Raw genomic sequence first — 23,097 nt, forward strand, 5'->3', positions numbered from 1 at the left:
GCGATGTCATGAATTAAAAATGTAGTCATGGCAACAAAGCATTTTACCTCCAGCCGCTAACATATAGTGTATCGCAACTGCAGAATACAAAATATTTGCCTGATATCCTCAATGGACTTCATCTTGATTGCAGGGTCAGCTTAAAAGACCATCCAAGTCCCCTCTGCACGTATTGGAACAGCTTTGGACGTCACAACAATTGTGAATAGTTCACTGGCAAATGGGGTAGTTTCTTGTATATTTTAAACATGCAATTGTTAAACCACTACTTAAAAAATGGGATTTGGACCATTCCTCGTATGCCAACTACAGACCTACAGTCAACTACAGAACTGGTAAAAAAAACTGTCTATCATCAACTGCACACTTACCTTAATACATTTAACCTTCTTGACAGTTATCAGTCTGACTTTAGACAAAGACATAGTACTGAATCTGCCCTTCTGAAGGTGGTAAACGACATTCTCCTCTCTGTTGATTTTCTCCCTTTGTTGATCTTGTGCCGGTTTGGTGCTATTAGACCTAAGCGCAGCATTTGATACCACTGATCATAGACTTCTCTTAGATCAATTACACAACTGGGTCAGCATTCAGGGTGGGCTTTGCAATGGTTTGCCTCCTATTTGTGTGACAGGAGCTTTGCAGTACATTTAGGGAACTTCTCCTTTTCTTCAGCTTCTTTACACTATGGGGTTGCTCAGGGGTCTGTTCTCTCTCCTCTGCTATTTGCTCTCTATATGCTTCCTTTGAGCTCAATCTTTCAGCAATATAATATTTCGTATCATTGCTATGGCGATGATGCCCAATTTTATATTCCTATAAACTCAGATAGTAATGGTGCTGTTACCAGTTTATTGAACCGCTTTGAGAAAGTTAAAACTTGTATGCAGAGTAACTTTTTGCAGCTCAGTGAATCCAAAACTGAAGTTTTGATACTATACTTTTGAGACAGAATTCAGGAAGTGTGTTACGGCTTGCTCCCGTTTCGTTATGGGGAAAAGTGCACACTTTCTTGGTGAAGTGTTTAGAGTGTAGCATGCGATGGCAGCCTCAAGAGGCTGCGCATGGTAACGCCTACATTAAGCAGCTCGGCTCGCGACTTGTGCTCTTCTCGGAAGCCGAAGCGAGTCGGGTTTCAGAGCCTCGCGAATCTGGGCCGGCCGCTACCGAGGCAGCCAGCCGTCTCAGGCTCTCATAGCTCTGCTTCAGTAATTCAAGCTCAGTTAGGATCCCTATCATTTAATGTGCAGTCTCATATAAAGAACCACAGAGTCTTTATGTTGGTCTTCCACAATCATCTCCGGTTACAGCTGGTGCAAAATGCTGCTGCCAAATAGACAGAGCACATCACACCATTTCTTGCCTCTCTTCACTTACTGCTGGTGAAGTTTCATATAGATTTTAAGATTCTGTTGTTTGTCTATAAGGCCTTGGCTGGGCTTGTTCCCAAATATATCTGTGACCTCTTGTCTTCCTACTTAACACCGAGTCAGTTGAGATCTTCTAATCTTCTTGTTTTAAATGTAAATTTAAGGGAGATCGAGCGTTTTGCAGTTGTGGCCCCTAGCTTGTGGAACAGTCTCCCATTACATATTAGGTCTGCTCCTTCCTTGTCTAGTTTTAAATCAGCTCTAAAAACGCACTTCTATTCTTTAGCATTTAATAGTGGCTAGGGTCCTGAATTTTATCACTGACTGTTGTTTAGTGGAATTGTTGTTTTATTTGTTGAATCTGTACAGCACTTTGGAACAACATGTCCATCCATCCATCCATCCATCCATCTTCTCCCGCTTACTCCTTTTCAGGGTCACGGGGAACCTGGAGCCTATCCCAGGGAGCATCGGGCACAAGGCAGGGTACACCCTGGACAGGGTGCCAGTCCATCACAGGGCACAATCACATACACACTCACGCACCCATTCATACACTACAGACACTTTGGACATGCCAATCAACCTACCATGCATGTCTTTGTACTGGGGAGGAAACCGGAGTACCCAGAGGAAACCCCCGCAGCACGGGGAGAACATGTAAACTCCGCACACACAGAGCCGCGGGAATCGAACCCACAACCCTGGCGGTGTGAGGCAAACGTGCTAACCACTAAGGCACCATGCGCCCTGGAACAACATGTGTTGTAATTAAATGTACTTGATAAATAAATTGAACTGAGTTGAAGGCCAAGTCTTTTATTTTTTGCTAAAAATGGTAAATCAGAATTTCAGCTTTCATTTCCTAGATGTATTAAGCAAACTTAGAAAAAAGGTGGCTTAGAGCAAAGGTAGCTTTAGTGGCAGGCCACATAATTTTTAGGTGAGCAAAAATGTTGGAACAGATAGTCTTAAAGAAAATTAAAGTAAATAACACTTAATATTTGGTTATAGATTCTTTGCTTGCAATAATTGCATCAAACTGGCGGCCCACAGGCATCACCAAACTGTTGTATTCTTCTTTTGTAATGCTTTTCCTGTCTTGTACTGCAGTTTCTTTTAGTTGTTGTTTGTTTTGGGACAGGGGGTGGGGCTTCTCCCTTCAGTTTTGCCTTCAGGCTGTGAAATGCATGCTAAATTGGGTTACCTTCCGTACACAGTGTGTTCCCTTTCAAAGGGAACTTCGACGTCGCATTTAGCATAACAGTATGGGAATGCCTTGCGCACGTGACCGGTATCTGAAGCTTGTGTAAAATCATGCCTCTACTTAAGCGCATCGCATGATATATATGGCACCTGTGAACCATGCCGCCAGCCTTATTATCTTCAGCGACACTGCATGTCTGTTGTTTGTGTGACAAAAACGCTTGATGTCTACTCGATATTTTCCAAAATCTCTTAACTTTTCTATCCTTTTTTTAGAGGAAAAGAGAGGTAATGAGCAAGACAGAATTCAGGAAGTGTGTTACGGCTTGCTCCCGTTTCGTTATGGGGAAAAGTGCACACTTTCTTGGTGAAGTGTTTAGAGTGTAGCATGCGATGGCAGCCTCAAGAGGCTGCGCATGGTAACGCCTACATTAAGCAGCTCGGCTCGCGACTTGTGCTCTTCTCGGAAGCCGAAGCGAGTCGGGTTTCAGAGCCTCGCGAATCTGGGCCGGCCGCTACCGAGGCAGCCAGCCGTCTCAGGTTCGGAGGATCTCTTATAGATCCGGAAGAGGAGCCGGAGACAAGCGCTGCTCTATCTCCTGCTCTGTCTTCCAGGTTCGGCTCTCTGCTGGATTTTGGAGCTCGCGTCGCAACTCCTCCTTCCGCTATGGAAAGCCAAAAGGTAATAATTCCTCTCTGACTCCGAGGAGTTAGAAGGATGTGTTAAAAACTGAGAGGAGCATATAAAGAGCTGCTTGAAGTGATTACCCAGTGAAAGTAAATCCCTCACACTGCAGAAACTCCCCTGTCTTCCAGAAGTGCATGACAAAATCTCAGGCTTCTGGGGGAAAACCATGCATAAGCCATATTCATAACCCCACGATGTTGGATTATTCAGCCATTGTGGGAATGAACAGCATAGCTATTTAACTATGCTCAAGGTGGAGGAGGCGCTTGCGAGCTACCTCTCTCCACCGACGGTAGGTAATTGCGGGGGCCGGCTTGCATCCAAGCCATGTAAGGCCACTGTGGCATTGGTGGGCAAGCCTATGCAGTAGTAGTCTTGCTTGTGGGTCACTGCAGACAATGACAGGGTTGCAGGCCTACCAAGCAGACCTGCTGAGTGAGCTCGACATATGGTGGCATTCAAAAAAAAGCCAGTTCCTTCCCTGTTGTCTCGAGCTCACCCGGGCATCCACAAATGGAGCCTGGGCCAGCACTAGTGTGAGGGAGTCCCAGAAGGTGAGTATGGCAGCTCGCCAACCCCCACAGACAGCTAGGGGAACCGGGCGGCCACAGTCGCCGTCTGCTACTAGGCCTGATCTGCGAATGGTCATAAAGGCCAAGCAGGCAAAGAAGAGCGGTCCTGAGGGGCTGTAGAGGGATGTATCTGGGGACATGAGGTTGTTAGGGCAAGTAGCCCCCAGTGCTACTGTAGGGCCTCCCCTAGCCAAGGCGGTCCCCAAGTTTTCAGTGTTCAGTGCTGGTCAGCGACCTGTCACAGGGCAATGAAAATCTGATGCTTTCCCTCCAATAGAATGTGGAATAATTAACGTCACTAAAAGACCATCGGGCAGCATGCAAACTACTGCCAAATGTGTCTCCATGGGTTCTGTCTACTGTAGAAAGGATTACCGGGCCCAGTTTATAGCTCGACCCCCCCCCCCTTTAACAGGTGTGCTCACCACAGCAGTCAGCACAGACCAGAGCCTGACGTTAGCGCAGGAAGTAAGTTCCCTTTTGGACAATGGGGCCATAGAACATGCACCCCGTTCCCGAAGGGTGGGAGGTTTACAGCCATTATTTCCTGTTCCGCAAAAAAGTGGGAGTATGCGGCCAATTTTAGATCTGTGTCATCTGAACCGTACTCTTCGGACATACAGGTTCAGAGGCTGACGCTCAAACTTATCGTGCCACAGATTCAGTTCAAGAACTGGTTTGTGGCGATAGATCTAAAAGGTGCATATTTCCACAATATCGCTAGCTTTATCCCCTCGCACCTTCACAAAGTGCATGGATGTCACTCTGGCTCCATTGGGACTCCAGTGCATCTGTGTACCAAACTACCTGGACGACTGGTTAATTCTAGCACGATCCAGGGAGCTGGCAGTTCAACATCGAGATGTTGTTCTCTCCCACATGAAGAGCTTGGGGCTCAGGTTGAATCTCAGAAAAGTATGCTTTCCCCAGTGCAGTGGACAACTTTTCTAGGGGTTATAGGATTCTACTACGATGAGGGCGTTTCTATCCCCAACATGTGTAGTGTCAATCCTATCAACACTGAGCAAGATAAAGATGGATCTTGGGAGACTTTTGGGGTGGAGTCCACACGTGTGGCCGAGGTCACATCTGTATGCTGCTCCCCCCATCGCTCTGCTCCCACAAGCTCTAGCGAGAGTTCGCCAAGACAGTCTGCTAGTAGCACCTTTTTGGCCAGCTCGAACATGGTTCTGAGAGATAATATCCCTGCAAGATGGCATTCCTTGGGAGATTCCCGTCCGCAGGGATCCACTGTAGACCCAGTAAACTGCACAATAGCTACAGTCCTGGAGCTCCTACAAGAACATTTCTCAGCGGGGTGGGCTCCTTCTACAATCAGGGTTATGTGGCCGCCATTTCGGCCAGCCACGTCCCTGTTGAGGGAGCCTCTGTGGGGCAACATCCTCTAACTTCGAGGTTCATGCATGGTATCAGACGGCTGAGGCCCATCTGCAGGCCGCGCATACCTTCATGGGACCTTCTGTGGTCCTGGAAGGTCTGTCGGGTGCCCCCATTTGAGCCCCTAGAGTGGATCTACTGTCTCAAGCTGGAGGGCTGATTTATCACCCTCGGCCAGAACTACGGAAACTGTGGGTCTGGCCCCTGAGGGGCACCAGCTCATAGATTCTGGTCACACAACTGAGGTTGTAGAGACCATGTTAAACGCTAGAGCACCATCCACATGGAAATTGTACGTGCTCAAGTGCCGGCTTTTTGTCTTGTGGTGTGAGGAACATCAGCTAGACCAGTGAACCAGTGACCAGTGACAAATTCCTTCATAAAAAACACAACAGAGCTTCACCTTCGCGCGTTCGCTGAGAGTAGGCTAATGGTTGAGAGGCAGGAATTTGGCCAATAGTTGCTGCAAGCCATTTATAATCGACCAGTTGGTGTGCAAGAAGGCTGGAATTACAGAGAGGGGTTAAAGCAATGCAAATATGCACACACACGTTGCAGTATTAGACCATAAGCACATCATAATGAAACTAAAGCAGAATCCTGGACATTTTCCCAAATTTAGACACGTTTAAAGGTCCGAAAAAGGACATGTCCGGGAAAAAGAGGATGTATAACAACAACCCTATGCCCTAACAAAAGCATTTCAGAGAACAATTTGTGTTTTTTTTGTAACAAATGAACTTTTGCAATTTATTTGCACATGCACCAGGAGGTTGCTCACATAAGCCACAACTGGCAAGAAAGAACCAGAACTATAATCAAGCAGCTGTCTATATTGTGTTATGTCAACAAACTAATTTAAAAAAATTGTATTCCTGATAGTATTACCATTTTTTACAAAATGTACCTGTAATCTGACTACTTTGTTTTTTGACATAACTGTAACGGATTACAGTTACCAGTTTTTTGTATCCTGATTATGTAACGCCATTACATGTATTCCGTTACTCCCCAAGCCTGCATAAGAGACAATGTAAACTATGCTACTCAGCAAAACCTCCTGGTAAAAGTTATTGTCGCCAAGATGTTACACCAGCACTGTTTTGCCAGCACTGTGCATTTACAGCTTGCCTACTTGTTGCAATGTTAACATTAACAGTAACAAGCCAAGCTTATGTTCACAATTACACTAATGAGTATTTGAATAACCCTGTAATGTGCAAAAAAAAAAAAAAAAAAAAAAAAAACATTTGCATTCATTTAGATGACATTTTTTCTCAATTAAAAAGAATAAAAAGAATTTAATTAAAAAGAATCTTCTGTTGTTTCATTAAAATGATTGTGGTTTGTTAACATCACACTCGTTTAGTACATTAATCTTTAATTGGCATTAAATCTCATGAAAGTTTCCAAGTAGCCCAGCAATGAAAATTATATTGCAAGATGTATAGCTTTCCTGGAAGGGGTCTAAAAAAGCTGCATTCAGTCAGTTTGTGATTACACAACTATTATATCTTGCTTACTGACGAGCTGTTTCTTCACTCAGAGTCCTCGCAGAAATACATGATGGAGCTAACTGTGTTGGGTTTTAATTAAACATGGCTTCCCATCTGCTGTGTTTGTATAACAGGCATTAATCAAAATTCATTTAAGTAAAAGTAGGGTCCTTTTAGTTGGATGAAGTAATTGTTCCTGCCATATATTGGACTTTAAATTGGCCATCACTTATTGAATTGAGCCAAGAAGTAGCTTAGTGTAGCACTTGGTCAAAAGGTAAATTTGTTGCTTCACACATCCTACAAAAAAAACTATTTTGCCTGCTCTGTATATTTTGTAATCCCATAATGATTTTTACTGAGAATTCTTTCTCTCTTTTTTGGTTTGTGTGGTTGTTCATTTCGTATGAGAAATTCATGTCCAATCGTATGGCATTTCAGCAAATTCATCTTAAGATATGGTCCTTACTATTATAAAAAAAAGTTGTTTACATTATTTAAGGGTTACAGAGGGTTGAGTAATTATAAACTAAATGGAAGTCTGGTTGAAATTCCTACTCATAAATGTAGTTTTATTCACCTAATGATGTATTAGAAGTCTTCATTCATGAGCATGAAAAAAGGATCTTGTGACCTGTGTTTCATTGCAGGCATTTCAGACAACTTCTTTTCTTATGAATTTTCCTAACAATTAGCCTTATTAGAAAACTCTACTAGCTACATTTTACATGAGAAGCCATTTACAAATGATGGAAACTTCATCCGTTCATCCTTCCATTTTCCATACCACTTATCCTACACAGGGTCACATAGCCTGGAGCCTAACCCAAGGAACTTGGGGCACAAGGCAAGGGACACCCTAGACAGGGTGCCAACCTATTGCAAGGCACAATCGCACACACATTCACACACCCATTCACACACTATGGACAATTTGGAAATGCCAGTCAGTCTGCAACGCATGTCTTTGGACTGCGGCAGGAAACCGAAGTACCCTGAGGAAACCCCCCAAACATAGGGAGAACATGCAGACTCCATGCACACAGGGCTTTGACATTTTTATTTCAGAGGAATTTTAATGTTATTGCCCATTTTAAAACTGTTTACAGTAGTTCATATGAGTTTTTGAAATTGCATTCTGTAAGTAATTCAACAATTACCAGGTGGTGGAGATGGTTGCAGTTGCAAGTGAGGTTTATTAATATCAAGCAAACAATCCAAAAATGAAACAATGTCAAAGTCAATAACAGGCAGAGATTCAGGTGATCAACAGACAACATAGACTAGGCAAAAGCCAAACTGTGAAACCAGGTAATACAGAAAGTCAAACACCAGAATAGCGAGAACAATAACAAAAGGCTTGGTAAGTCAGGCAATGATGAACTGAGCATTTTGTGGTGAGTGAGTGAGAGTACTTTAAATAGTGCTGGGTGTGATCAGTAGTCTGGTGACTGTGAATATGACAATAAGTGAGTTAGGAAGTGTAGTCTATGTTTGTAGGCTGCATTGTGTTCTGGGAAATGTGGTTCAGCACCAAATCTGGTGCTGACATGACAACAGTTACATTTTTGTTTTATTTATGTTTCAGGGTACTGAGTTTGATATGACTGGAAATAGTGAAATCTGCTGTTTCATATTGGTTGTCATATCTCTATTTGCAACTCTCTCAGCTGAATCAATGAACTACACCTTCCATATTTCTTAGGCAGAAAACAAACTACGAACATGTTACATGACTGACCACTGACCACTTATCAATTCAATTAAATTTTTTATTTGTACAGCGCTTTCAAGAACGGACATTGTCCCAAAGCAGCTTTACAGTCATCAGCATCACCAAATTGTTTGTTTCTTCTTTTGTGATGGTTTTCCAGACTTTTAATACAGCCGCTTTCAGTTGTTGTTTGTTTCAGGGGGGTTCTCCTTTCAGTCTCCTCTTCAGGAAGTGAAATGTATGCTCAATTGGATTAAGGTCTGGTGATTGACTTGACCATTCTAAAACCTTCCACTTTTTCCCCCGATAAGTTGTTGAGTTGGCAGTGTTTTGGATCATTGTCTTGCTGCATGATTAATTTGGATGCATTTCTCTGTAAATTGTCAGACAAAATGTCCCTGTAAACTTCTGAATTCATTCTGCTGCTTCCATCAGGAGTCATCATCATTAAATATTTGTGAGCCTGTTCCAGAAGCAACCATGTAAGCCCTAGCCATGACACTACCTCCACCATGTTTCACAGATGAGCTTGAATGTTTCTGGATCATGAGCAGATCCTTTCTTTCTCCACACTTTGGCATTTCCGTCACTTTGGTACAGGTTAATCTTAGGTCCAACTTTTGTGAGTCATCTCTGTATTTCTTTGCGAATTCCAGTCTGGCTTTCTGATTCTTACTGCTGATGAGTGGTTTGTATCTTGTGGTATGGACTCTATATTTCTGCTCATATATATGAATGAAGCAATAGGAGACAGCAGCTTTCATTTCATATTTACATATTTTACATCTTGATGTGTTAAACAACTTAAATAATGGTACCTTTGGTGGCAGACCACCCAGTTTTTTGGTGAGAGATGCATATATTAGAGATGTATCGATACAAACTTTCTCAGCCGATACCGATAACCGATTATTCAGAGTGAATAACCGATACCGATAGTTCTGCCTTTTATACCTTCTTATAAATTAATAATGATTCATTTAAAATAATTCTGTAAGAAATGCAAATAAAAACTTCATTCTCTCCATTTCAACGAGTTGTTTCACAGTAACTGGTCTCATAAACAGAAAACACATTACTCAAATAAACATTAACACATTAACTAAATTCTGAAGATTAAAGTAAGATATCTTAACTTATTGAATGTTATAAATTCATAGTAACATTGACTGAATTGTAAAAAACCTCCTGTTAGTCTCACATTCACTCACCACTAACAAAAGCATTTCTACTTCATCATTGAACATCAAAATGGTAAAATATAATATAAACTTTATATATAAACATTAACTGAATATGAAATATACTACTCTACAAATATATTTTTCTGTGCAATATATACTTTTTTGTCAAATCATCTTCATTTAAATCTTTCAACGGTGTACTGGCACTTTAATTCAGCTCGAGGGCGAGCGGGCAGCGCGGGGGGTTTGACTCGATGTGGAAACTTCTGCTTCTGCAGCATATAGTGACATTATATTTATTATATTAGCAATATTTCTGAGATGAAAGAAAGCTATTCTAGTAATATTATCTACACAAGCTTGACTGGAGTCAGTAATCACACCAAGGTCTTTTACTGCTGGCCATGATGTAACTAAGTCCATCCTATGGAACTATGCAACTCCATGTAACTGAGTTACTACGTAATCAGAAAGCTTACTTCTAGCTGCATGTGGTCCTAGTACAGTCTCATACGTCATAGTTTTAGATCTTCAAATTAAATACAACATAAGACAAAGGCAACCTGAGTAACACACAATATAGTTTTTATTAATTTTTTTATTATTATTGAAGCAAAAAAAAGTTACCCAACACATATGTGAAATATGTGAAATACACCAATGTGAAAAACTAATTGCTCCCTTAAACTTAAAATCTGGATGTGCCACCTTTAACAGCAATAACTGCAATCAAACGCTTCCGATAACTGGAGATCAGTCTTTCACTTACTTCTATGACTAGGATTACTCCTATGCTTTGGATCATTGTCTTGCTGCATAATCCAGTTCACTTTTCTGGTAGAGTACAGAATTCATGTTTTCCTCAATTACTGCAAGTTACCCAGGCACTGAAGCAGCAAAGCATCCTCACACCATCACACTTCCACCACCATGCTTGTCAGTAGGTATGATGTTCTTTGTGTGGAATTCTGTTTGGTATTGGATAACTTTTTTGCTTCAATAAATAACATCAATTAAAAACTGTATTTTGTATTTACTCAGGTTGCCTTTGTTTTATCTTAGATTTTGTTTTCATTTCTTTTTTTCTTTTTTTTTGTCTTTAATTTATTTATTCATTTTCATATGGTTCATTTACATGTGATTCATTTACATGTGATTCATTTACATGTGATTCATTTACATGAGATTCATATTAAAGTGACACATTTTCATGTGATTCATTTACGTATGATTCCTTTACATGTGATTCATTTTCATGAGATTCATTTTCATGTGAGATTCATATGCGAGTGATACATTTACATGTGATTCATTTACGTATGATTCATTTACATGTGATTCATTTACTAATTTGCTTCTCTTTAAATCCAGTTTTAGACTGTGATATTCCAAAGGTCTTTCCAGATTATTACTTGCTACACTGTATGAGATAACCCCAGTAAAATTGCCTGAATTATATAATATAATTTGTTCACCATGTTAGGTTTAAATCCTCTAAAAACAGATTTGCAATTAAATAACATTACATCCTTCAAAACACTGGCATGTTCTGCTTACTCTCACAATCCACCGAACACCCACACACCCAAAGTCTCCATAAACAAATGAGACAGCAGTATATCCTACAAAAACCGAACGTTGTCCACAATGTGAAAACAACTCGGAGAGTAAGCTGGACTAACCAACAAAATTACCAAGACTGATAAACAGTCTGCACACAATTATACATATAATGTCCTTACCTTTTAAAGACTTGTAACAAATAATATAACAGTGTAGCACGTAAAGCCAAAGAGATAACACTAATAAAATTAAAAAACAGAAACTCTAACCCGGTCAGAGCATCAAAACAGAGAAGCACATTAATACAGAAGTAAATTTTAAGAGGAGTAAGTCCACAAAATCTAGGTGGAGTAATGCAACGGCAATATCTTCAATAAAAATCCGAATTCTGTAAAGCTGGAAGGCCGAGTGCAAAAAACAAAAATAAAAGAAGAGCGAAAAAGACTCCGCTGTGTAGGTGATGCAGTTCACCCCGATATCATGAGTTTAACATAGTCTCCTGCTTCCTCCGCTGAAATAAAGTCCTTCTGGACACTGTTATATGTAATGCGAAGCCAAGCTGGGTGAGTATTCCATAGCGAGCGCCCTCAATACCACGAAGTTGATGCCGAACCTCGTTAAATGCGGCCAGGGCCCGGGCTGTCTTGGCTGTGTAGTCAGGGAAAATGGAGATGGTCAAATCCCTCACTTTAATCCGCTGGAGCTCTCTCGCACGGTGTAAAATGTCAACACAGTCACTGTGATAGTGGAATCTGCACACAATAGCTCGTGGTCGTTCACCAGGCTTGGGCTTCGGCTGAAGGGTCCGGTGGGACCGGTCCAAAACCGGCTCCTTCTCCAGACCAAACGCTTCTTTTAACAAGGCCGCTACAGCAGCAGTTGTACAGGTGTCAGCGCCCTCTGGAACTCCCACTATCCTAACGTTATTTCGCCATGACATCGACTCTAAATCCTAACATTTATTCTCTAATTGAGTCACGGTCGCAGTGAGAGACTCGATAGTAGTCTTCATATGAACTATGTCATCGGTGCAACCGGAGAGAGCGTGCTCCATTTCCCCAACAGTACCTTTCATTGTTGACATGGTAGCCTCGGTAGCAACTTTATCACTAGCCAGCTGTGTCTTCACGGCCTGCAGGTCAAGCTGGATAGTAGACAGCGCACCCCCGAGAGTCTCCTGGAGCTTCTGGAGCTCCTTTTTAAAAATATCGGCGATGTCCTTCCTCAGTAAAGCCAGCAACTCAAGCTTGAGTGCGGCGAAGTCAGGGCCACCGCTCAGCGACGCGGATACAGGGGGAGAAGGGGACTCGCTCGCGGCGCGCACACTCGGCCTTAGTCGTGTCTGAATGCTACCATGGGTTTTCGTGTTCTTTCCAGACATTTTAATGTACCACAAAGTTAAAATTGCAAACAAGGAAACAGAGTAGAATAAGTCAAAATATATTGTATGACCGAAAAGTGCAAATTAATTACAATTTTAATCGAAATCAGCAGGAGCCTCCAACTTCGCGTCCTACTCCATCGAATTCCGAATCCAGATTTTGTTTTCATTTCTGAAACAATTTAGTATGAGATATACAATACACACAAACAGAAAAAATCAGGATGGGGCAAATATTTTTTACATGGCACTGTATATGTATTTTATCTGTGTATGTATTTCTGTCTTGTCAGAATTAAGTATCCTCTGTCTAATGTCCTTTACACATTCCTCAACTTTATAAAGTGAGTGTCTGTCATCTGGCTATACTGAAACATACAGCTGATAGCTGTGTGTCATCAGCATAAGAGTGGAAGCTAATACCATGTTTAAGAGTAATTTTACCCAGAAATAATATATATATATAGAAAAAAAAAGCAGTGGGTCTAAAGGACACAACCTGGCGGAAGACAAAACTTTACATTAGAATGCATAGAGAAGTCACCATTTACATCTACAAAATGATAGTGATCAGTCAAATAACACCTGAGCCAGGAGAGGGCTGTTCCCTTAAGTCCAACAACATTTTCTAATATATCAAGGAGAATAGTATGATCACTAGTGTCAAAAACTGCACTAGGATCAAGCAACACAAGCAAGGACACACACTCCTTATCAGTAGGCCAGTAGTAGGTCACCTATCCTAATCACTGGACTTCTGATCAAGACACGAGATGCATCTGTGTGGTGTGTGTGTGTGTGTGTGGCATACGTCTATATTTCTTCATATGATGTCAGCGGGGGTCTTGGCAGTGGGCAGGCAAAAGTAGATTTGACAATAAAATTCCATTGTATCTGTGGAATCAGGGGTTGTAATTTGTATTATGTGCAAAATCAGAGCGCCAAGCCTTTCTCTTTTACACCTCTTATTTTTATACTTTCTGTTATGGCAGTGGTAGCATGGTGGTTAAGATGTTGGACTATTGATCAGAAGGTTGTAAGTTCAAAACTCAGTCTTGCCAAGCTGCCACTGCTGGGCTCCTTGAGAAAGGTACTTAACTGTGAACTGCTCAGTTGTATAAATGAGATAAATTGTAAATCACTCTGGATAAGGGCATCTGCCAAATGGTGTAAATTTATTGACAAGTCGTGTCCATAGCCAAATATATAATCTACATCAAGTTACTAGAAATTACTGGGTGCAATACTGATCTGAGTGTATAACTGTAATATAGAAATATAAAAATGTATCTTTTTAAAAGTAACCTTAAGAATTTTTTTCTTCCTCAGACAGGACAACAGAGATGGTGGGAGCAGGAGATCCCCATGGAAGGGACCATTCAGAAAGGTGAGCTCATTACCTACAACCTGACTGAGCTTGTTAAACCCGAGGCCTACCAGGTGCGCCTCACCCCCATCACCCGCTTTGGAGAAGGAGATTCCACTGAGAGGATCATCCGCTATAGTGGTGGGTACAGCAAAACTCATACACAAATAAGCATAGGGTGACCACACTTGAAGTACCCCCCCTCCTCCCACTTTGAACAATGCCTCCCACTGCCAAATTTTTTATGGCTATAAAGACCGTATATTTCTATTAACTTATAGCAAAAGTACAGGCTCACCACACATACTACAGAAAAATGTAAAACCCTGACACCATAGATAGACATGGGCCTACAATGGGCCTACAAATGCCATTCTAGCTCTTACACTGATGCTCAAATCTGAATGCAACTCACGTGCCAATGCAGCATATGCTAAATATAATTTTTTCCATCATAAATTACCTCTATGAGGACTACATGCAAAACCATTACAGAGTATGTCTAAAAATCATTGCACACATATACCAAATAAGGCAAGCCTAAGAAAGACATATCAACAGCTGAATTCAGCACCACAGAGAAACACAGCAGCAAAACACAAACAGCAAAACATACACTGACTTAATAAGGATCACTAACTGAGCAACCAGTTAAAACAGAAAACCATTCCACAAATATCAATTCAAAGACATCACATATTTGCCCAGAAATAATGGTAAATAAGCCTTACATTTAGCAGAACATCTTCTTTATTGACTTTGTGCATGCAAAGTTGTTAATTAAATCCGAAGAAAAAACTTGCAATTACAGGTACATTGTTAATGGTGCCTATGTGCCATAGTAGTTTATCTTTTTGTTTGTTTGTTTGTTTGTGTTTGCACAACCACTTAGCTGAGGCCTATCCATTTTGAATTTGTCTGATATGATAGATTGGCGCCAGTGGCACTGCATTATTGTGTCATCGCACTGCATTAACGCTGAACTTTGATGTTTGCATCTCTTCTAGTAAATAATATATATATAAAATATGACAAATATTGTAAAGGTCTAATTGTTATCTTAATCATTTGGTCCCCCCCACTGGCTGGTGCGCAAGGGCACTTGCCCAATCCCATATATGCAGATAATCCTGCTTTGCTATTGGCCTATATTTATATGGCACTATATGTATATAGTTTTTAAAGGTTTTGATTGCATATTAGTTTATGCAATTATTATTCTACAATGTACAGTGTTTGTACTTGTAAACCAAAAACTGAGAAGATAAGTTTTGTATACCTGGGTATGCTTGCATAAACATGCATGCATAGTTGTAAAATACAGAAACAAATAGATATTTAGTTAAAGGTTTTTATTTAAGAAAATTATTTGTTCTTCAGTACGGGTCTTTAGTGTGTTCCTAAAGACACTTAAGACATCCCCAGCTTTTGAAAAAACATGCTCACAAGGTATAGAAGTGGCAGCTAGTGCTAGGTATTTACATGCCAATGTATAAATATGTGGGTATAGACTAAAATGTTCCCTTTCAAAGGGAACTTCAACGTTGCATTTAGCATAACAGTATGGGAAGCACCTTGCGTGCGTGACCGGTACCTGAAGCTTGTGTAAAATCTACTTATAGGCCTGCCATGATCAGGTGACGTGGTTATTAAGCACGTCGCATGATATATATATATATATATATATATATATATATATATATATATATATATATGGCACCTGTGAACCATATCTTCAGCGAAACTGCATGTCTGTTGTTTGTGTGACAAAAAACGTTTCATTTCTACTTGATATTTTCTCAAAATCTCTAAAATTTTCTATCCCTTTTTTAGAAAAAAGAAAAGAAAAGAGATGGAAATAATGAGCGAGAAAGAATTCAGGAAGTGTGTTTACGCCTTGCTCCCATTTCATCATGGGAATAGTGCACACTTTCTGGATGAAGTGTTTAGGAGTGTAGCATGCGATGGCAGCCTCGAGAGGCTGCGCATGGTAACGCCTACATTAAGCAGCTCGGCTTGCGATTCGCGACTCGCGCTCTTCTCAGAAGCTGAAGTGAGTTGGGTTTCAGAGCCTCGTGGATCTGGGCCGGCCGCTGCTGTGGCAGCTAACCGTCTCAGGTTCGTGGGATCTCTTATGGATCCGGAAGAGGAGCCGGAGACGAGCGCTGCTTTATCTCTTGCTCTGTCTTCTGGGTTTGGCTCTCCGCTGGATTTTGGAGCTTGCATAATAGTAATAGTAATAATTACTCTCTGACTCCGAGGAGCCAGAAGAATGTGCTAAAAACTGAGAGCAGCATATAAAGAGCTGCTTGAAGTGATTACTAAGGCTGGATGAGCCTTTTTCTCCCCAGAGAAAGTAAATCCCTCACACTGCAGAAACTCCCCTTTCTTCTAGAATTGCATGACAAAATATCAGGCTTCTGGGGGAAAACCATGCATAAGCCATATTTATAAACCCACGATGTTGGATTATTCGGCCATTGTGGGGAATGAACAGCATGGCTATTTAGCTATGCTGAACGTGGAGGAGGCGCTTGTGAGCTACCTCTCTCCATCAACGGCAGGTAATTAGGGGGGCCGGCTTTGCCATCCAAACCACCGTGTAAGGCCACTGTGGCATTGGTGGGCAAGCCTATGCAGTAGTAGTCTTGCTTGTGGGTCATTGCGGACAATGATAGGGTTGCAGGCCTACCAAGCAGACCTGCTGAATGAGCTCGACATATGGTAGCATTAAAAAAAAAAAAGCCAGTTCCTTCCCTGTTGTCTCGAGCTCACCCGGGCATCCACGAGTGGAGCCGGGGCCAGCACTAGTGCGAGGGAGACCCAGAAGGCAAGTATGGCAGCCCGCCAATCCCCGCAGACAGCCAGGGGAACTGGGCGGCCACAGTCACCGTCTGCTACTAGGCCTGATCTGAGAATGGTCATAAAGGCCAACAGGCATAGAAGAGCGGTCTTGAGGGACCGTGGAGGGACGCATCAGGGGACATGAGGTTGTTAGGGCAGGTAGCCCCCAGTGCTACTGTAGGGCCTACCCTAGCCAAGGCTGTCCGCAAGTTTTCAGTGTTCTCTGGTCAGCGAGCTGTCACAGGGCAATGAAAATCTGATGCTTTCCTCCAATAGAATGTGGAATAGTTAACGTCACTAAAAGACCATCAGGCAGCGAAACTACTACCAAATGTGTCTCCATGGGTTCTGTCTACCGTAGAAAAGGGTGACCGGGTCCAGTTTATAGCTCGAGCCCCCCCCCCCCCCCCCCCCCCCAGTTCAGAGGTGTGCTCACCACAGTAGTCAACACAGACCAGAGCCCGACGTTAACGCAGGCAGTAAGTTCCCTTTTGGACAAAGGGGCCATAGAACATGTACCCCATTCCCTAAGGGAGGGAGGTTTTTACAGCCGTTATTTCCTGGTCTGCAAAAAAGATGGGAGTATGCAGCCAACTTTAGATCTACGTCATCTGAACCGTACTCTTCGGACATACAGGTTCAAGATGCTGTCGCTCAAACTTATCGTGCCACAGATTCAGTTCGAGGACTGGTTTGTGACAATAGATCTGAAAGTTGCATATTTCCACATAGGAATATCGCCCAGCCACAGGAAGTTCCTGGGGTTTGCGTTTGGAGACAACACATACCAATTTCAGGTTCTTCCCTTCGGGCTAGCTTTATCCCCTCGCACTTTCACAAAGTGCATGGATGCTGCTCTGGCTCCCTTGCGACTCTAGGGCATCCGTGTACTAAAGTACCTGAATGACTAGTTAATTCTAGCACGATCCAGGGAACAGGCGGTTCAACATCGAGATGTTCTCACCCACAGGAGGAGCTTGGGGCTCAGGTTGAACCTTAAGAAAAGTATGCTTTCTCCAGTGCAGAGGACAACTTTTCTAGGGGTTATATGGGATTCTACTACGATGAGGGCGTTTCTATCCCCAACACTCGTAGGATCGATCCTATCAACTTTGAGCAAGATAAAGCTAGGTCTGGGCATCCCCTGCAGTCTCTACGAAAGACTGTTGGGCCTTATGGCAGCAGCAGCCAACGTCATACCATTGGGCCTATTGCACATGAGACCGTTTCAGTGGTGGCTGAAAAGTCAGGGGTTTCATCCAAGGATGAAAGCTCTGAGAGTAATCAGTGTCACGCGGCGATGCCTACGTGCTCTGAGTATTTGGAGGTGCCCACAGTTTCTAGCCTCGGGTCACACTCTAGAGGCGTCTCCTTACCGCAAGACGGTAATGACAGACGTGTCCCTCACAGGCTGGGGTGCAGTCTTTAATGGCTGTCCAGCTCACGGTCTTTGGAGTGGCCCTCATCTGGAGTGGCATATAAATTGCCTAGAGATGCTATTCCTAGCACTGAAATTCTTTCTTCCTCAGTTGAGAGGTCACCATGTGCTAGTTGTGTCAGACAACACAGCGGTGGTCTCATATATCAACCACCAGGGAGGGTTACGTTCACACCCCCTGGTCAGGCAGGTGCAACTAATCCTTCTCTGGGCAGAGGGAAAATCCTTGTCAGTGAATGCAATGTACATTTCGGGAAGCCAGAATGTAGGGGCAGACATCCTGTCGAGGCAGGGGCTGAGGCCTGGGGGTTTGAGGCTCCATCTACAAGTGGTTTGGACAAGCAGAAGTGGATGTGTTCGCCTCCGAGCAGACAACACACTGCCCGCTGTGGTTCGCCCTCACTCCTCCCGCACCACTGGGGCTGGACGCCATGGCCGTGGTCGAGGTCACGTCTATATGCTTTTCCCCTGATCGCTCTGCTCCCACAAGTTCTAGCGAGAGTTCACCAAGACCGTCTATGTCTGCTGCTAGTAGCACCTTATTGGCCAGCTCGAACATGGTTCTTGGAGATAATTTCCCTGCTCAACGGTACCCCTTGGGAGATTCCCATCCGTCCCACCTGTCCGGGATCTACTGTCTCAAGCCGGAGGGCTGATTTATCACCCTTGGCCAGAACTATGGAAACTGTGGGTCTGGCCCCTGAGGGGCACCAGCTCATAGATTCTGGTCGCACAACTGAGGTTGTAGAGACCATGTTAAATGCTAGAGCACCATCCACAAGGAAATTGTATGCGCTCAAGTGGCGGCTTTTTGTCTCGTGACGTGAGGAATGTCAGCTAGACCCAGTGAACTGCGCAATGGCTACAGTCCTGGAGTTCTTACAAGAACGTTCCTCAGCAGGGTGGCTCGTTCTACAATCAGGGTTACGTGGCCACTGTTTCGGCCAGCCACGCCCCGGTTGATGGAGCCTCTGTGGGGCAACATCCTCTAACTTTGAGGTTCATGCATGGTGTCAGACGGCTGAGGCCCATCTGCAGGCCGCGCATACCTTCCTGGGACCTTTCTGTGGTCTTGGAAGGTCTGTCAGGGGCCCCATTTGAGCCCTTAGAGTCAGCCTCTGAGAAGCTTCTGACTCTAAAGGTAGCTCTTCTACTGGCCCTGACATCTCTTAAGCGAGTGGGAGGTCTACAAGCTCTCTCTGTTGCCCCTTCCTGCCTTGACTTTACCCCTGGATTAGCCAAGGCCTTCCTGTATCCTAGGCCGGATTATAGTCCTCAAGTGCCTACGTCGGCTGCCCAATCTGTGGTGTTGCAGGCTTTCTGCCCTCCTCTGTTCCTCACACCGGAACAAGAGAGGATGCACCTGCTGTGTCCAATAAGGGCTCTCTGTACTTACATCCACCGCTCCGGCCAGTGGCGTAAGTCGGAGCAGCTGCTGGTCTGCTTTGGCGGCGACGGTAAAGGTGATGCTGTGTCAAAGCAGTGCATCTCTAATTGGATAGTGGAAGCAATCTCTATGGCTTACGCAGCACGCGATCTCGCCATGCCTCTGGGCATAAGAGCTCATTCCACTAGGGCAGTCGCCTCCTCAAAGGCTTTGTCCAAAGGGGTACCCTTGCAGGATGTGTGTGCTGCTGCAGGATGGTCTACGCCACACACATTCATTCATTATTATAGCCTGGATATTCATTCCACCCCGGGCTCAAGTGTCTTGCATTGACCCTCGTGCTTGGGTCTTTTTGAACAGGCCATACCCTCGGTATGATGGAGTGGGTATTCCCGTTCCCATACTGTTATGCTAAATGCAACATCGAAGTTCCCTTTGAAAGGGAACGTCAGGGTTACGCATGTAACCCTGTTCCCTGAGAAGGGAACGAGAGGTTGCATAGCTCTGTCATACCAGGGCAGGCCTGTGAATTGCATCTTCGCTTCAGATAATAGAGGCTGGCAGTGTGGTTCACAGGTGCCATATATATATATCATGCGACGCGCTTAATTGCCACGTCACCTGATCATGGCAGGCCTTTAAATAGAGCCATGATTTTACACAAGCTTCGGATACCGGTCATGCGCGCAAGGCGCTTTCCATACTGTTATGCTAAATGCTACGTCTCGTTCCCTTCTCAGGGAACATTGTTACGTGCGTAACCCCGACGTTTTCTCTAGTAGTCAAAGGGGTCATCTGTGAGATACTTTCTTACTTACACTGTGGCATCAGCAGTGGCACTTTGAATCTTCTGGGTGTTACTGATTCTACTATCCTGTATGTCCCACAAGCTGTCTGAATGCAGAGGTGTTTCAGTTGTGGCTTGGGATGTGGATGGTTTATTTGATGTAAACCCAGGCTGGCCAGATGATCATCTCACTGATGCATATTCAGGAGTCAGATGTTATTCTGCCTCAGTTACATTCTCTGGATTTCCAAACCCAAGGACTTTAAATATTGGGTCCTGCAGTGTTGCCAGTGCCAGCATGGAAAAACTCTCTACACATTTATACCTTATTTCAGTTGTATGTGTATTCTGATTAAGGATGTTGCAGTTGGATGGGCTGATGGGCTTGCATTTCTTCTGGAGCCTTTTTAATGACGTAGTTTATTGTATGTGCAAAACATGTCACATACCATAAACTCAGCTTCTGTATGCTTACAATCATGTTGTTTGCATTGTCTGTGACAACACTTTGTCAAGTCTCTGCCAAGAAAACCCCAGTCAGAACAAGACTACTCATGGTATTTGTGATGTTCTCTGCTGTATGATTTCTTCAGAAAATTGTCCATACTCAGAAGAATAGAAGTCACATTTGACTTCAGAGTAACATAATGCCAGGTTACCTCCGATTGGCATTTGTGTTTATCACTGTCCACATATCAACAGTTAATGGTTGTCAACTCCCAAGATGGTGGGGCAGAAGCATGCAGCAGCCACCTCAGGTCCACAAATATGGTGCATGTTAGGTGTAGCCTACACCAATTAGAAAACTTTTTATTGAGGTGTACATCAGAAGGATTGGTGAACATGTCTATCATCGCCAACTTTTGCTGGACATTGGAGAACAAAGTTCAGGAGGAATAATCGATGTACTGCTTTAAGAGCTACGTAACCTCGGGCTACTACACGGCATTGCCTGATGCCACTGGACAGGAGAGAGGGTGCCAGAAACAGTCTGTGAGGCAGCGGAAGTGCAGTAAGTGAGCCGCCATCTATGCAAGGCTAAAGGCTAACCCTAGCCATCTGGCTCTACCATCCATTCTCCTCTCCAATGTTCACTCTCTTGACAATAAACTGGACTTACTCAGACTACAGCTAACTACCCAGCATGAAGTCGGGGACTGCTGTGTTTTTGTTTTTATGGAAACATGGCTCAACAGCAGCATTTTGGATGCAGCCATTCAGCTAGCCAAGCTAACCACACATCGTGCAAACAGGATAGCAGCACTGTCTGGTAAGACTCGCAGCAGTGGTCTGCGTGTTTGCATACAATGCCCTCCACTAATACTAGCTTTATTGTTTAATATTTTGATCTTTTTTAAAATAAAATTCACCAAAATACTCTCCTCTCATGGATATCAAACAACTGCAAACACAATGGTTTATCAAAAAAAAAAAAAAAGTTAAATATAGGTATGCCACATTTATTGGCACCCCTATGAATTCGTATGAGAAAAATATATTTGTAGTATATTCACACAGATATTAAAAAAAAAATTGTATACCTGGGTGCCTAGGAACAGGACATTGTTCAACCATGACTTTCACAGGGGTATAAATATGAGGTAACACATAGGCCAAATTCCCTTAGTCATTCATAACAATGGGTAAGATCAAGGCATATAGCTGTGATGTGCGGCAAAAGGTTGTTGAGCTTCACAAAATGGGAAGTGGCTATATGAAAATAGCACAAGAATTGAAAAGGCTCATTTCCACTATCAGGACAATAATTATTCCAGTTAACTGGAAATGTTAACACATTGTGAAGAGGATGGTTCAAGTGAACAAAAAAACTCCAAGGATCACAGCTGGAGAATTACAGAAGTTAGTTGGGGCTAGAAAGTCCCCAGAACTACAATTCGAAATCACCTACACCAACACAAGTTGTTTGAAAGGGTTTCAAGAAAAATGCCGCTGCTCTCATGCAAAAACAATCTCAAGCATCTTCAGTTTGACAGACACTACTGGAACTTCAAATGGGATCGGGTTCTATGGTCAGATGAAACCAAAATAGAGCTTTTTGGCAATAAATACCAGAGGTGGTTTTGGCGCACACAGAGAGGTAGCCATACGGAAAAGTACCTCACGCCCACAGTTAAATATGGTATGTTTTGGGGCTGTTTTTCTGCCAGAGGACCTGGACATTTTGTTAGGATACATGGCATCATAGACTATCACATATCAACAAATATTAAACGAAAATCCAACTGCCTCTGCCAGAAAGCTTAAAATGCACCAGGGTTGGATCTTCCAGCAGGACAATGATCCAAAACATACATCGCAGTCCTCTGACTTGAAACCCATAGAAAATCTGTGGGGTGAACTGAAGAGCATGGACCTCGAAAGGAGGAATGTCTCAGATACCTTGCCATGTATTCTCCAACCTCATCAGGCATTATAGGAGAAGTCTCAGAAATGTTATCTTGGCAAAGGGAGGTAGCACAAAGTATTGACTAAAAGGGTGCCAAGTGTCATTTTCACATCATGGGAGCCTGGTCACAGCATGCAACTGTTCTTACTTCTAGAGAAAAAAAACAATAATTCATTGACCCATCATATTAAAAATGATCAAAAACTTGGATGCAGACAGTCCAAGAACTACTCTGCACTTCCCAGATACTGCTGCTGGAAGTTAGGTTTAGTTCTCAGTTCTATGTTTTAACAGTG

At 43.1% G+C, this 23,097-nt stretch overlaps 1 protein-coding gene across 1 annotated transcript in view; it reads left to right on the forward strand.

Annotated features, from left to right (window-relative positions):
• mdga2a (MAM domain containing glycosylphosphatidylinositol anchor 2a) overlaps positions 1-23,097 on the forward strand; it is a 192,628-nt gene that overhangs the window by 156,617 nt on the left and 12,914 nt on the right. Inside the window, exon 11 of the mRNA XM_053633356.1 lies at positions 13,902-14,079. Coding sequence (XP_053489331.1) covers positions 13,902-14,079 — 178 coding nt within the window. The remainder of the gene's footprint in view (positions 1-13,901; positions 14,080-23,097) is intronic.

This window comes from Ictalurus furcatus, chromosome 9 (genome assembly GCF_023375685.1).
Source record: "Ictalurus furcatus strain D&B chromosome 9, Billie_1.0, whole genome shotgun sequence".
Taxonomy (NCBI): domain Eukaryota; kingdom Metazoa; phylum Chordata; class Actinopteri; order Siluriformes; family Ictaluridae; genus Ictalurus; species Ictalurus furcatus.